Genomic DNA, 15,230 nt, shown 5'->3' on the forward strand with positions numbered 1-15,230 from the left:
GTGGTGGGGGGAGAAGTCTTTACATATTTATTGCCTGGAAGGAACAGCTTACCTTATTTTGTTTCCTCCGTCTTGGTTACAAACTGGCAGCAGGTCCATGAGAACTTTGTAGAAGTATCGCAGGGTGAAGTCAATGCCCATTACTGCCACCGAATGTCCTGAAGACATCTGTGCACTGCAAAGAGGGGAGGAAAAAAGGAAAAAGGCTTTCCTGGCTGTATTAATAATTAATATTTTAATTACTCAGTTCCCTACTTGAAAAGAGGACTGGCTTCCCTGGCATATAAATGACCAGCTCAAATCCACACCTCCACACTGAAGCTCAGTTCATCCTGCTTGTGTTTAAATGAACAGTTATAGCAGCTGTAAACAGAGAGAACAGTGTCTTAACAGTTAGTTGTTTGCTGCAAATCCTGAAGCCGCTCCACATAAATTGCACCTCATACAACCAGCACACGGAAGAGAAAGGAGACAGCCCAGGACAGGATCACACCCAGGAACTGACCCTTCTCCCCATGGGCTGTTCTCCTTCAACGCTTACATATACCCCTACTACCTGTAGACATTTAATATTTAGCAACACAAATTAGGATTAAAAATTCCCTACCCATACAAATGAATGCAGGACGCAGCTCCTGTATTTCTAGGACCCAAATTCCCACCGCCTTGTGGCGGGGGGTTTACATTCTGCACTGCTTCTCTTTGCTCTGTCCCCAGCGTTAGGACCTGAATATGAAGCTGCCATAGAGATTTTGCTAAATCCCTAAAATTCCGAAGTGTAGGAGCAATTAAGAATTTCAGCCAGAAAAAAAAGCTGGCCAAGGTACAGACATGAATGAGGTCACCTTGCACCACGTAACTAAGTGGTATTCAGGTGCTAGTTAGTGAGCACCGTGTTAAATGCTTCAAATCACATCCTACTAACAGGCCAGTTATCCGTGCTAGCTGGAATTAAACAAGAGTAATTCATGTTAACCTGACACTGCCTCCCACTGCCTACAGAGAGCCAAGTGACATTTAAAACCGTATCACTTAACAAATGTTCTGATTCAGTATCTTTCCCTAATGTAGGGCAACCATAAAATAAACGTTTAGGGAAACAGCAGAACCCGGAGTCTCTGTGGATGCTCACCAGCAGTGGCAGCAAGAGCTGCTGTGAATTGCAATGTTTCGCCCACACTGAAAATGTGCTTGTGTTCCTATTTTTACACACCAGCTTGGGAATATACACAGTCGTCTTAGCAACCGATACATCAAAGACTGACAAAACAGTCTCAGGCTAATGTATGGAAGTGTATTTTCTCACAGCTCTATAAAGGTAAAAAAGTGCTACTTTTGCTCAGTCGTATCATTTTAACTTTCCTCACCGTCAGTGAAGCAATTGCAAGAGGTCTCCTGGAAGAAGCACAGTCTTGACATTTGGCTGAGACCATTTGGATGCTGAAAGCTCCAAATAGAAATTATATTCTATTTATGTTGTTATTTTCCCAAAACTTCCTGTCCTGGCAAATTCCCACCTTCCCCTCAGGAGAAACATCCAGATACACGAGACCTCCTGAATCAATGCACTTGAGCTAAGACGCAAATCCCCACTGGGCAGCTGGGCATCAGAACAGCGAGATTCTGGAACAAAAGCCTTCCAATATAATAACAAAGGAAAATAACTAATATTTATTATGGCAGGTTGTGAAAATTATTATATTATGTGGTGGTCTGCAGTAGCCTGAGGCTACTGAGCAATCCCTATCACTCCTACATTTCTAACACCCAAATTCTCAAAGATTGCTTCCTGCAGCACTGAGATGGCACAGCCAGACAGTGAGACATCCCTGAAGGATGCAGAATGATCAGCTCATCCTCAAATCGCAGGGTCTGCTATTTTGGACCGATGTGAGCCTTATGTTGATGACAAAGGAGACACCTTTGACTTACTATTTTTCAAAATTTATTCTTCTAAATAATTTTATCTCTGAAGATAGGAATAAAAATGTTTAGAAAAAGAAGATAACTGAACGGCATAGCTGGACTATACAAAGTTGAGGCTGCTGGCAACTCCCCAATCCATGTAAAACCAACTCTGTTTACTGGACTGAAAAGTTTGTTTGCTTTTAAAGAGGTACAGTGAAGATGTAGTCAAATCTAATTTGCAGATTTATAAACATAGATTCTAAAAACCTGCATTTAATTTATTTTTAACATTACCCATTTCATGGAGAAGGAATGGGAAAAAGGATGACAGTGAAGCAGCACAGATATGTTTAACTGTATGTGACAAGACATCAAGCTATGAAGTTACTGCTCTGTCCTAATACACAAAAAGCCACTAGGAACGCTGTAAATATTTTAGCTTTGTTATTAAGCATTAAATCCTTCTGGTTTGCTGATGCAAGCTGTATTAAATAACATCTTGCATGAATCTTCTATTCCCAGCCTCCAAAATAGAAATGATATCTACATAAAAAGGGAATGAGAGGTAAACGTAAGTTCCAGATAAACTCATGTTGTTATTTAAACCCACACAGCAGTTACTAATACCAGTATGCCTATTAACTCTACTGACTCCTCCCCCAGCCCTCTGTTTTTTTTTAAACTAAGACCTCTTTGGGGATTATAACCGCATGTGACTATAAGCTTTAGAGGTCATATTTACCCAGGAATCACACTCACATCTGCCAAACTTTGTTTAACCATTCTTTAATCATGTTCTAATAACCCACATGAGCTTTAAGCTCTTAAAGCTAACTAAACCATCTCTTACTAGATAAAAATCAGAATTTTGATTAATTGCACTTCTCTTCTTACAAAAGTGCTTATTTCCCTTAAGTAAATTCCCTTGTGAGAAGCACCATGCAGGCATTAGGCTTGATAATACTCCTGCCAAAAAAGACAGGCAGATGTCCTGTGGTGGGAAATCCCAAACAAAGCCGAGATGTCTCTGAGACGAGTAGAAAAGCAGTGTCCCGGGCTCTGCTGGCTTTGTGATCTGTATTTACCAGCGCAACGTTAGAAGTTACCTTTGTACTGGTGGGGTCTTAGATGGAGTGTGTGCAGAAGCCACATGCTCAGCGAAAGTCTTGGAAGAGATTCCGTGTAAAAAACAAAACGAGTAACTACCATTTCTGAAACTTGGGAGAGCTTATGCTAGAAAGGTTTAGTACATATTCTATAAACTGACTTCCTTTAAACAGCCTACATCTCACACCAAACCTCAGCCTTAGGCTGGGCCAGGAGGGAGCTGAAACAAAAAAAGTCTGGTCCTCAAGGACAGGGTCATTCCAGTACTGAGAAGATGTTCATAGAGAGACTGACTCCATTTCTCCTGGTGGTAATATTACACTGTACTGAGAATAAAGGAAATGCCAAGATTCTCTTGATCAACACTGAATGACAATACATCAGAATTTCCCCTTTCCTTTTTTTAAACCATAGAAGACTAATTAATAAAGAAAATGCTTCTTCCTACATGGCTATGATGTTTATTTTGGTTTTGATCCCAAAGGCATGGGCTATTGTTTCCACTCTGATTTTTTTTCTGCAATCCTGTAAGGGCAGTTGAAGGTCTACAGGCTTCTCCTCAAGTTCTTCTTCCTCCCGAAAGCCCCTGTCCTTAAGTGCTGAATTTAAACAGCCCAGGCGAGGAGCTCCCCCAATTTCTCGAGTACGGACAGACAGACCTTTAATTAAAACTGCCTTGTGGACTGACCTCTATGTGCAGTTAAGTAGATCAGCTTTCACCTCTTATTCCCTTCCAAACATCACCCTGGTACATACAACTTCAGGAGTGTGAGTAACTTCAGGAAATTTAGAGATTAGCTGTCTTGATGAAAAAAAGTAGTCAGTCTGTTTGACTACTAGCAGAGAGGGAATATATCCCAAACTGCCTAATGAAAGCAATCCCTCTCCTCCTAGGTCCCTGTCATGTTCATCCAGGAGCACATTCTCACCAATCAATCTTTTTTTCTATATGCTGTTATTATTTGTATATGAATAAAGCTACAGAATATAAACCTATTCATATACCATGGATTTTTCACAGTGTTTCAGTGTTTCCACTGAATCTACACAAGGTTATATCATGTTCTATCAAAAGCACTTTAAAACCAGGTTTGGTTTTCAGTTCTTGAACATGAAGGAGTTGGTAACTGAGAGTATTCTTGCTTGACATAAACCTCAAAACACCATTTACCTGGAAGAATGGACTGTGTGACTGATAGTAACGACGTAGCCTGCCCCTCCAACATCTAAGTAGGGACCAGTAAAGGTAATTAGTCCTGGATTAGCCACTGCATGCAAGTACCTAAGGGCAGCCAAAAGAAACACTCACAATTAGTAAAAAAAAAAAAAAATGGTTACTGCAAACTTTAAGACAGTATCCTTGATTTTGCAGAAACAGACAAACATTGAATTCTGCACACTGTGAACAGTGTGCTACGAAGTTAATGTTTCTTAATATTAAACAAGTATCTAAGTATGATTAGGACCCAAAGCTAAAACAGACTTGCTCAATAAATGGTTCCTCAGTACATACAATTGCATTAAAAAAAGCTCAATTTACTTCTGCATAGAATACATTTAATGTCATTTTAGACATTTTTCCCCAGAACAACTTATGACTTAGTGCCAGTGGTGTCTCAAACTCAAAGCAAACACTGGCCCAATTATTATGTTGCAAACACAGGAGAAAGGACGTCCTATAGGCAGGATTCACACATGAAAATCTGCGAAGATGTCAGAAAGTGATTACAAATTACACTCTCTTTTAAAACTTACTGTCAACATAACACGAACTACAATCATCTCAAGTATCTTCTACTGTCATAAGAAAGTTTATAAAACATTCCAACTGTTCGAAACACTTTTGTGTATGAAAAACCTATTACTTTGCTTCCCAGTATACTAACCCATGAGTCTGGACTGCACTGTGAAAGTGACTGAATTCTACTCTATTACTAGTGCTTTGCTTGCACCTTCTTTCCAAAACACTGCCATTTGGCTTTATATAAAAAACAAGACACTATGGCATGCTGCATATGGAGGCTTTTTCAAAACCATGGTTTGAAAAAAATTAGTGAAGTGTAAAAGCAAAAAAACTCCCTCCCAAAAACAATAATGAAAATAATTTGAGAGCTTTTAAAATGGAGACAAGGGATTGTAAAAGCACGTTCAGTTACAACATCAATGCACCCTGTTTATCTCACTACAAAAAGAGAGAGCAAAATTCCGTCATCTTATCTGGCAGCAAAAACATAAACAACAACAAAAAGGAAGAAACCCTGAAAAAACTAATCAGTAGCTATGGTAATGATTTTTTCAGGGAAAACATGGGTCAGGAGAGCTACAGCATGGCCAATGCCAGGAGCAATTCAGAGCCTTCCCGGTACAGCTGGAGGGTTGGGACCCGGCGCTGGCTGGTGCCTTTCCCAGTGTCACTGTGCAGCAGCACCTGGCTGGCTCCTTTCAACAAAGCACACATGTCAAAACACACTCCAGAGCGCTCTCATGTCTCAGGCTCTCATTTGTAATGTATACAAATATTTTCCCAAATCAGATGCTGGTGCATAATTAATAGTGCACAGTCAAGCCAGCAAATTCCTACTTTAAATTAGCAATGAAACCCGCTGTAAACAAACAACAAGACTAAAAAATTAACAACCAAAAATGGCACAAGGAGCTGAAAACTCTCCCGAATTAGCTAATCCCTAAAGGGGATGCTCATTTTCTGAATATTTGTATTCCCATCTGCCATAGCAGGGATATGAAACAGAAACTATCACTTAAAATAAAAAGCATTGAAATTAGAACCGATAAAGGTTTTAACTAGCTGTATTTAAGTACCAAGCCTTTTACCCACGATGAAAACATTTCTAGTTAAATAGTTTCTAGCTGGCTATAAAAAAAAAAAAAAAAAAACAGGCTATGAAATCAGTACCAAATATTTTCCTTATTGCCCTCCAAGATTATCCAAAGCTTTGATAACGGGACCCTAAAAACTCACCATTGTCTCCTGGTGGGATCAAATGCTTTGTCCATGAGGGAACCGGGGTAAATTCGGAGCACCCCATTGGGGGTTGCTATGTAACGGCGCACAATAGAACTGTTCAGGCTACTCATTTCCATTTGTGTCATCCATTCATCTGTGACGTGACTGGTAGCCATTACTTCATTTCTGACAGAGAACTGCAAAACAAAGACGGACCTAGCAGGGTTCCTCTAAGACTTGCATGAAAAGATAATAAGCTGCTCGCAGGGTTTCCTAAAGAGCGATCGGAGATCATCTAAACTCAATTACTTGTTTAAAGTCTCCTCACACCAGATGGATCTGGCACATTCCAAGCAAAGGAAAAGCTTATTATAGTGAAATATTGTTGTCGTTATCTCTGAGGCTTTTAGCATTTGCCTTTTTACTTCACGTAAATATAAATACTGCTCCACTTGCACACCAAATAGAAATTTCTCATTTATATGCCTAAGAACACAAAGATATTTCCGCTAAGAATTTACTGCAGCTTTAGTTTTTCTAGTGTTCATTTCAATAGCTGCTTATCAACTTTTTCCCCCCTCCTGGGGAGAAACCCCTCTCCCTCCTCTCTCCACTCTTCTGGGCCTTCAAGCCCATGGCCATCTCTCCAGGCATGGGAACACCACTGCAAACCACCAATCCATAACCCTATGAGCATCAGGAGATCAATGTTTCAGGTACTCCCCTCCTAGATGAAGGCGTGCGACGTGCAGAAACCAGGGTCTCCAGGGCTGACCAGAGCAGTCAGCATCGAGGACGTACCTTAAGGCCAGGATTAGCAATCAGGCGCGTGTTGTCACTGAGGTATGCTGTGTAATGCTCCACCATCCGCTTCGTCTCAGGCTGGCTGAGATGTTCGTATGGAGAAGAGAAGCTGCCCGCAGAGAGCATTACCGTAGGGCTTTCTAAAACCAGGAAAATATGAGAAAGTTAAGGACAATGAATTGCACATATTGGATAGTAAATCCATTTGTACCACGAAAGGGTATCCCCTTCCCTGTTCCTCCACTCTCCCACACTTCAGTACGCAAAGCGCACAGCTCCCTCAGGTCATGGGTGGACTGTGAGCGAGGGCAGGAAACGTGAAGTTCTCCATCCAAACCAAAGCGCTTACCAGCACAACTTGCCTCCCCAGGCACTGACAAAACTTACGTTGCACATTAACTACCTTTCTTGCTTCAAAATACAGAAGTCACAAAGTTAGTCCACTTACTCTGATCTCCACGTGTTATTTGGTAAATGTTCATGCCTTCGTTCTCAAAGTCTAAACAATTTCTAAATTACTACTTTTTGAAAGATTACAGAAGCTGTTTTCCCTTAAGAAAAGATTTCGTTCTAAAGAAGAAGATATTAATTGTCCAAGTTTAGGTTAGATATGGCAGAGGAAAATGAAAACAAGCACTTCCAGTTACAGATAATGAACAAATGGAGAATTACAAGCACAGAAAAGGGAGCCTACCAATAAAAATGTAGTTTCAGAACAGACTAGAAAGTAAACTTTCATTGTGCAGAAACTGCAATACCAGACAGCTTTTTCTTTTTAAAAAGAAAAACGATTATGATGATGCAGGGCTGAAGGTTGAGAAGAATGACTTTTCTGAATATTTGACCCATGGAACCTGATTTCCCTGTGTGTAATGGTCTCCAGAGGAAAAATTTCACTGGCGTATGTGAAGTGTTCTGCTTTTATTCACATTCCTCTAAAACACATCACCATACATCCAGCAACCATATGTACTGCAGTCATCACTTATGAACTTCTATTATAGTCCTTCATCTGCTTCCCAGACCAAATATTCTGATGTGATTGCGTTTTGCTTTGCATGAAGTTTCTCCACTTGTCAGCTTAGTACTGCGTTTTTTGGATATTTTCCATTTATATCTTGTCTTTCTGGATATAAGATAATCAGGACTAGGCACCACATTAAAGAAAGAAAAAACCCTGTATTTTAAACAATTGGCAAAGTAATTTCCATAGGTTTTGTCAAGTTCCTCCATAACTCCTCCAGTCTAATCTCACTTAGCTATTGTGGTACTGCAATATAGCTAAGAAAATATCACAAATGTGCCGCTAATCCACCATGAGACCTTCAAGCCTTGCTAAAAACAAAAGCAGTTAATTCAGAACTTCTTATAATACAGCACAGATTTTAGCAAAACCCCCCAAGATTAATACTTAAATATGAAAGCTTGCAACTTATGATGCTTATATGAAAAAAACTTCTATGTTCTTAGGATATATTATGTTTAAGTTCTCTATCCTTTCCAGACACTAGAACTTATACTGCCACATAGACTCTCCCTCTTTCCAGTAATGTTTGAGCAACTACTGAAATTAGTCAGGTAGAGTAGAATCAGTTTAGCTTATCAAAAGCAGGAATGCGTCAGTAACCTGAGCATTTTTAAGCAGGTAAGGAGGGTCTGCAAACGATCACACCATAAGAGTTCTCCGTTTCCCCCAACAGACATAACTTCTCACTTCACATGGATCGATGGTATTAAACACTTATGGTAGTGAAAAACTTGCATAAATCCAAATTCAAAAAGTAATCCTGCACAACTGGCTGGGACTTCATCCTACTTATGTTATTTGTCAATAACCTGCTTTACAGCCAAGAGAGGAGAACTTAGTTTTAAGCTTGGTGAGACACCTCTCACTCTCCCCACTCCACTTTCTGGGAACTTGATTGAGCAAGACTCACAGTGCATTTCTCTCGTACCCTGATGAGCAGTCTCACTGCCTTCACCCACACAAGTGCTCCCCACTGAGCAGGGTAGCTATGATCAATGAAGAGCTATAAGAAAGTATGGCTGATTAGAGCAATCAGGCCTGGAAATAAAAGCATCTCAAAAGGAGAGTATTTCCAGTGTTTTGTGAGAAGAGTTTTACTTCCTACTGCCACACTCCACAGAAACACGCACAAGGTCAAGATGAACTGCAAGAAAGCTTTACCTAAGGTAGCCAGCTGCTTGAAGTGCAGGCAGGCGTTCGGCTGGCCCAGCAGATCCAGTCGATGATACAGGAGCTTGCTACTGGAGACAGTGTTGAGATTCTTCAGCTGTTTAACAGGTATTTCTGGCTGTATCACCACAACACACAGAATAAAGGATGTGTCCTGGACCTGAAAAACAAGGGCAAGTCATCAAACTTAAACAAAATGGTGGAAGTGTTACAGAACTTATTTTCTATTTAGAATTCATTCTCTTTTCTTTAATTGCCCATCTTGTCCAGTTCTGGAAGGCAGCACCAGACTTCACCATATTCTCAAGGATCACAGCTCCCACTCTCTCTGGAAACAGACAATTCCCTTTCAAAGTAGCTAATATGGACTCATTTGGCTGCTCATGGCTTGGACGGGTATACTCTTTGCTGAGTAAAAAACTGGCTGGATGGCTGGGCCAAAGGAATTGTGGTAAATGGAGTTAAATCCAGTTGGCAGCCGGTCACAAGTGGTGTTCCCCAGGGCTCAATGTTGGGGCCAGTTCTGTTTAATATCTTTATCAATGATCTGGACGAGGGGATCGAGTGCACCCTCAGTAAGTTTGCAGATGACACCAAGTTGGGTGGAAGTGTTGATCTGCTGGAGGGTAGGAAGGCCCTACAGAGGGACCTGGACAGGCTGGATCGATGGGCCGAGGCCAACTGTATGAGGTTCAACAAGGCTCAGTGCCGGGTCGAGCACTTGGGTCACAACAACCCCATGCAATGCTACAGGCTTGGGGAAGAGTGGATGGATGGAGAGCTGCCCAGTGGAAAAGGACCTGGGGGTGCTGGTCAACAGCCAGCTGAATATGAGCCAGCAGTGTGCCCAGGTGGCCAAGAAGGCCAACAGTATCCTGGCTTGTATCAGAAATAAGTGTGGCCAGCAGAACTAAGGAAGTGATCGTCCCCCTGCACTCGGCACTGGTGAGGCTACACCACCAGTACTGTGTTCAGTTTTGGGCCCCTCACTACAAGAAGGACATTGAGGTGCTGGAGCGTGTCCAAAGAAGGGCAATGAGGCTGGTGAAGGGTCTGGAGCACAAGTCTTATGAGGAACTGCTGAGCAGTGAGCTGGGGTGGTTTAGTTTGGAGAAGAGGAGGCTGAGGGGAGACCTTATTGCTCTCTACAACTACCTGAAAGGAGGCTGTAGTGAGGTGGGGGTCAGTCTTTTCTCCCAAGTAACAAGCGACAGAACTAGAGGAAATGGCCTCAAGTTGAGCCAGAGCAGGTTTAGGGTGGATATTAGGAAAATTTCTTCCCTGAAAGGGTAGTCAGGCACTGGAACAGGCTGCCCAGGGAAGTGGTTGAGTCCCCATCCCTGGAGGTCTTTAAAAGATGGGTAGATGTGATGTTTAGGGACATGGTTTAGTGGTGGACTTGGCAGTGCTAGGTTAATGGCTGGACTTGATGATCTTAAAGGTCTTTTCCAGCCTAAGTGATTCTATGATTCTGTGACTCGATCCTACAGAAAACAGAGTGCAGATAAAAGCTTCCAAGCCGTATTGGTCTCCATGCAGGGTAGAGAATTGATCACAGCAACTCAGCTCCATACATCCACATTCCAGTCTGTAACTATCCTGTATGTACTGGAGCCACTAGGTTGTACAAAAAAAAAAACAAAAACCAAAAAAAAACACTTTTCCACAGTCTATGCACAAAAGAAAAATATTTAGTTTTCAGGAAAAAAGACTGCATTAAGACTTTCATTTTGTTCCTCAATTTGCAATAATTTCTAACACTGTTTCATGGATACTTTTTGAAGTGTCATAAACAGAGGAGAGGCTTCAGGTTCACAGTTGATAAAAACACACTGGTATTCCCATTATGAAGAATATGGACAAATTAACTCTCAAAACCAAGATTTTATCATTACCACTCTTAATTGTGTGCTGCTGCATATGTCACATAATTTACTGGTTTGTGTATTTTAAGTATCCTATAGTACATCAGACTAACAAAACTTGGAGTTGCCCAGCTGCTCTGCAAGGGTGTTTGACATTTAATGTAGCATTACAACATCAGAAAATCAGCTCCAGACACCCTCCTATGTGAATTTCTGTTACACAATGACAGATTTAATCTCTTAAAACTGCTCAGCTTGAACTTTTAGGTTGGATTTAACTTAATGCTGTGAAATGATCCACAAGTACCCTCCTAAGTTGGCTGGCACAAAGAAGTAGCCAATTATTTCTGGCATCAGAGAAATTCACCTGGATTATATTTAACCTTAGATTCCATCTTAATCCCTGGGTCAAGATTAGTGTTCAGATATGTTCAAAACTGAAGAAAGGAAGACAGCTGTCAGAAGCTCTCTTAAAGCTCTTACAACTACTAATATAGCCTGTTGCATACACTTCGTACTCAGTTTCAACGAAAGCTTCGATATAACTAATGTTTGTAAGAGAAATGTTAAATTACAGCAAACATCAACACTGGCTACTGGTACAGTTCTGCAACAAGATAGTATCAGAATGAGAAGCGGACATTTTCTCAATTGTATTAATCAATGGATCATACTACTCTGCCACAAACATAACAGCAGCATTAAGCAAAAGAATGACTTAATATTAAACTTTGCCTCAGCACTGTATTGAAATGTGGTCTCTGGTAGGTATTTATGTGTCACCTGGCTTGCAGTATGACATCCAGAAGAGTATAGCTTTACTTCCATTGGGAAAGCACGAATATAATCTCTATGTAACTGTACATTACATATGTCTTATGAGTGCCTTCATGAAGAAAGAGCACACACATATCCATACAGACACATCTCTGAAGATGACACGGTAACAAACCTGAAATGGTAATTTCATTGGTTCTTCACTGGAACAAAACACCCCCACATTCATGCAGTTTCTGAGTAATTCAAACCTTTCATACTTCAATATGTAGCAATATTTCATGCTTCACTATATTCGATGCATTAACGTACTCTTCAATATATTAACTTACTCTATGCCATCCTGCAACAGTCTCACTTTTACTCCTTACCATTTTCCAGGCATAGCTGACGTTGTAGGCTTCTTTTCCAACTTCTCTCAGTTTGTTTACATGCCAAGACAGTGAGGAGTTCACAGGAACAGTAATGATCTGGCTGCCCAGGGGAATGCTAGATTGGCAAATATAACATACAGCATTTTATTAAACACTGAAAAGCTCTGATGCAAAACCCATCTACTGTACACTTATAAAAATATTGTAAGATATGAAGAGATTAACTGTTATCTGTCTTAGGTGAAGAAAAAGTGTATGTATGCTGAAAATGCATTTGTGTACCACCACATTTTGGGTTAAAACACATACTCAGATAAGACAAAAGAAAAACCCAGACCAAATAGTGGAAAACCTTCCTGACATGGAAGAGAGACATTAGAAAGAATATCCCCCAGATCAGCTGTGGAAACCACTGCTTAGCACACCAAATGATAAAATGAATAAAGTCGGAGGAAAAACCAAACCAGAACTGTTCTGCATTTGGGGGGGGGGGGAGGAATCCATCCAAGTATCTAGATATTGTAGGAAAAGGAACTTTACCTTATATTCTCTTAAAACTCCTCTAGAAATAATTCTGATGCCCTAAGGACTGCTAATGTTTGGACTTGCACCCCAGTCCCTTACCTAAGGATGTTCTGGCGCACCAGCTCAAATTTAGGAATGTTCTCATAATGGATAATATCTGTGTGGAGCGGTGGTTCAGACAACAGGTAGGGCCTGGTGAGGGATGGGTGCATAAGAGTGTATCCTAAAAAACACACAAAACCAGACATTGAATGCATTATAACAACTGAGTCTAGGATGAATATTTACAGGGGAAAAAAAAAAGAATACAGTAACTACATACAATTTTTACAAAGGTTTAACAAATGTAAGTGAACAAGCAATATTATCATCAAAGAAGTTGCAAACTAACAACTTGGTAAGTTGCAAATGAAAGACAGGTCAATGAACCAAGCAATAAAGAGGCGGGGGTCAAAAGAGCTGAACACACATATACACCAGTTTTGTCTTTTGCCCCACACATATAGAAAACCTCTATATTACACATGTAGAAAATCTCAACAGCAAGCAAGCATTTCCACATCAAAACTCCAGTACAGAAATTTCAAGTCGTGAATCCACCTACAGTCTCCAGCTGTCTGGCAACTCTCAGGCAAAACTAACCAAACAACATTCAATTAATCTTTTAATAAATACTATCATTTGTTACTTATAGACTATTTAGAGACATGAGAATTAAGAGTTTCTTTTTGACGGTTAATCGCAGTGGGACTAGAAGAGATTATCTGAGCCAAAAAGTTACCTTTATTATCAATGAGGAAAGTGTAGGAACCCAAGGAGTCTTGGTAATAGGTGACATCTTCCAAGATATATGCGAGATTAACGTCTACTCCAACAATCCCTAGCAGCAGGTTTCCAAAGTAACACGGTTTACTTACAGTCATTATCAGGCCTTAGAATGAGAGAAATAACATAAAACCATCTGCAATATCATCTAGTTAGTTATTTTTAGAGGAAACAGAGCATGCGCTTTATCATTTCAAAATATTATACAATTAAATTTTATATCATATTCCTTGCTGGAATATGGACAAAAACTGGCACGCCTACAGGGAAGCTGAGCAGGTTATCTGTCATGTCTGGCTGTTTTTAGCCACTCTCCCTAACTAGTTAATTTCTATGTTTCTGATAGTGACCTAAGGTACATTTAATCGATTTATTAAGATACACACCACAATTAATGTTTTGGGGTTTTTGTCAGTCTACAAGTGGATGCCTTACAGGTAAGAAATGCATTTGCATGAAAAGCCAAGATAGTATTTTCTTCCTTTAACATCATTTAAGGCAATTCAAAAAATAGGGGGAGGAGGGAGGAAGAGAATTTGTACTTGTAAAGCAACAATAGGGATGAATTATTGCTCATCTAATTGCATATTCAGAATATTAAACCTTCTCTGCTTGACTAAATCCCTATACAGCCGCTGTATTGTGAATCATACCCGCAATTACACAATGGTTTGCGACGCATCTTGTGCCTGAGGTAAGAACTCGCAGTAATACCTTATTTCTCTTACTTTCTACACCACTGCTATTTGGAAACTCAGTGACTCTTTTCCTTCAAACCAATATAAAATTCATTTGCATGTACAAGCTTTTAAGTACCCTTTGATATTTATGTAAGACAAACCTCCTCTATTGCACCATTTCTAATCCTTCTGTTGCTCAAATTTTCCATTATGCTTGGATATGGCTTTGTGAGAGAGTAATAATACAGCTTAATTACCAAGGTTAGGACATGCAGAAAGCAGCAAGCATTCTGACTCAGAAAAGATTTGCTCAGGAATAGTCTTGAATTTGTTTTGGGACTCAATGCACAAGGCAAACATAGAACCTAAACTCAGCAGCCCTTGAAAACTATTCAGCATAACCCTCAACTACTCCTACATACTAGCTGAGACTAAGAATACACAAAGTCCTGAATGAAGAAATACAGAATTTGCTCAATTATCAATGCAATATAAAATCATTGATGTATTTCCTAACGTCACCGTGATGGTCACATCTCTTTACAGAGCACTGGAACAGCGCTAGAGAAATGTCAGGTGAGCTGCCCAAGAACTAGCAGGGGTAAACCCTATAGCTCCGACCTTCCAAGCGTGTATGCTGAGCTTTAGGAAGGGCACAAGATCCCAAAGGTAAAAGCAGAAGCAGCACTGCAGCTTACAACTCATGACACTTAAGCAAATGCTAGCTCAGGCAGTGGGACCCACGGCTGGGTGTGTGTCCAGCCGGGGGAGCTCTGCCAGCACTGTGGGAGCAGCCTAAGACCGCTCCCTACCTCCTGAACCTGCCCCTGGCAAGAACCCAAATAGGATCACCCTGCACTGCATGCTTATCCTCAGCACAAATTAAACCGTCTAATTTCTTCATTTCTTACACGTGCATCATCTTATACACATGCTGGTATGCTCCCAGAAGTCTCTCGATATCTACACCTTCACTCTCTCCCATTACTGGATGTAGTGGTGAGATCAGATCAAGTTGAACGCACAGTGTTTGGTAACGTGGCATCTAGTTTTAAGGGAAAAGGGCAGATCCACACACTTTCCCACCACATCAGCATAAAATAGAAACTGACGGGAGAACCAGACTACAGACATCTGCTGCGTTAAGATATTCTTCAGGATGCATCCACAGTCTGTGGAAAAATTGTCATCAGGCTTCCACTA

General features: G+C 40.6%; 1 protein-coding gene across 3 annotated transcripts in view; it reads right to left on the minus strand.

Moving 5' to 3' along the window:
• CACHD1 (cache domain containing 1) overlaps window positions 1-15,230 on the minus strand; it is a 113,381-nt gene that overhangs the window by 13,014 nt on the left and 85,137 nt on the right. For all 3 annotated transcript variants that reach the window (XM_087731647.1, XM_087731648.1, XM_087731649.1), the window contains 8 exons: window positions 13,304-13,453; window positions 12,622-12,745; window positions 11,995-12,112; window positions 8,973-9,141; window positions 6,782-6,924; window positions 5,996-6,177; window positions 4,187-4,297; window positions 53-175 (listed from right to left, as the gene is read on the minus strand). In XM_087731647.1, the coding sequence (XP_087587773.1) occupies window positions 53-175; window positions 4,187-4,297; window positions 5,996-6,177; window positions 6,782-6,924; window positions 8,973-9,141; window positions 11,995-12,112; window positions 12,622-12,745; window positions 13,304-13,453 (1,120 nt within the window). The remainder of the gene's footprint in view (window positions 1-52; window positions 176-4,186; window positions 4,298-5,995; window positions 6,178-6,781; window positions 6,925-8,972; window positions 9,142-11,994; window positions 12,113-12,621; window positions 12,746-13,303; window positions 13,454-15,230) is intronic.

The sequence above is a fragment of the Nipponia nippon genome, unplaced genomic scaffold (genome assembly GCF_047370975.1).
Source record: "Nipponia nippon isolate SJK-2023a ecotype South Korea unplaced genomic scaffold, ASM4737097v1 scaffold_5, whole genome shotgun sequence".
NCBI lineage: Eukaryota > Metazoa > Chordata > Aves > Pelecaniformes > Threskiornithidae > Nipponia > Nipponia nippon.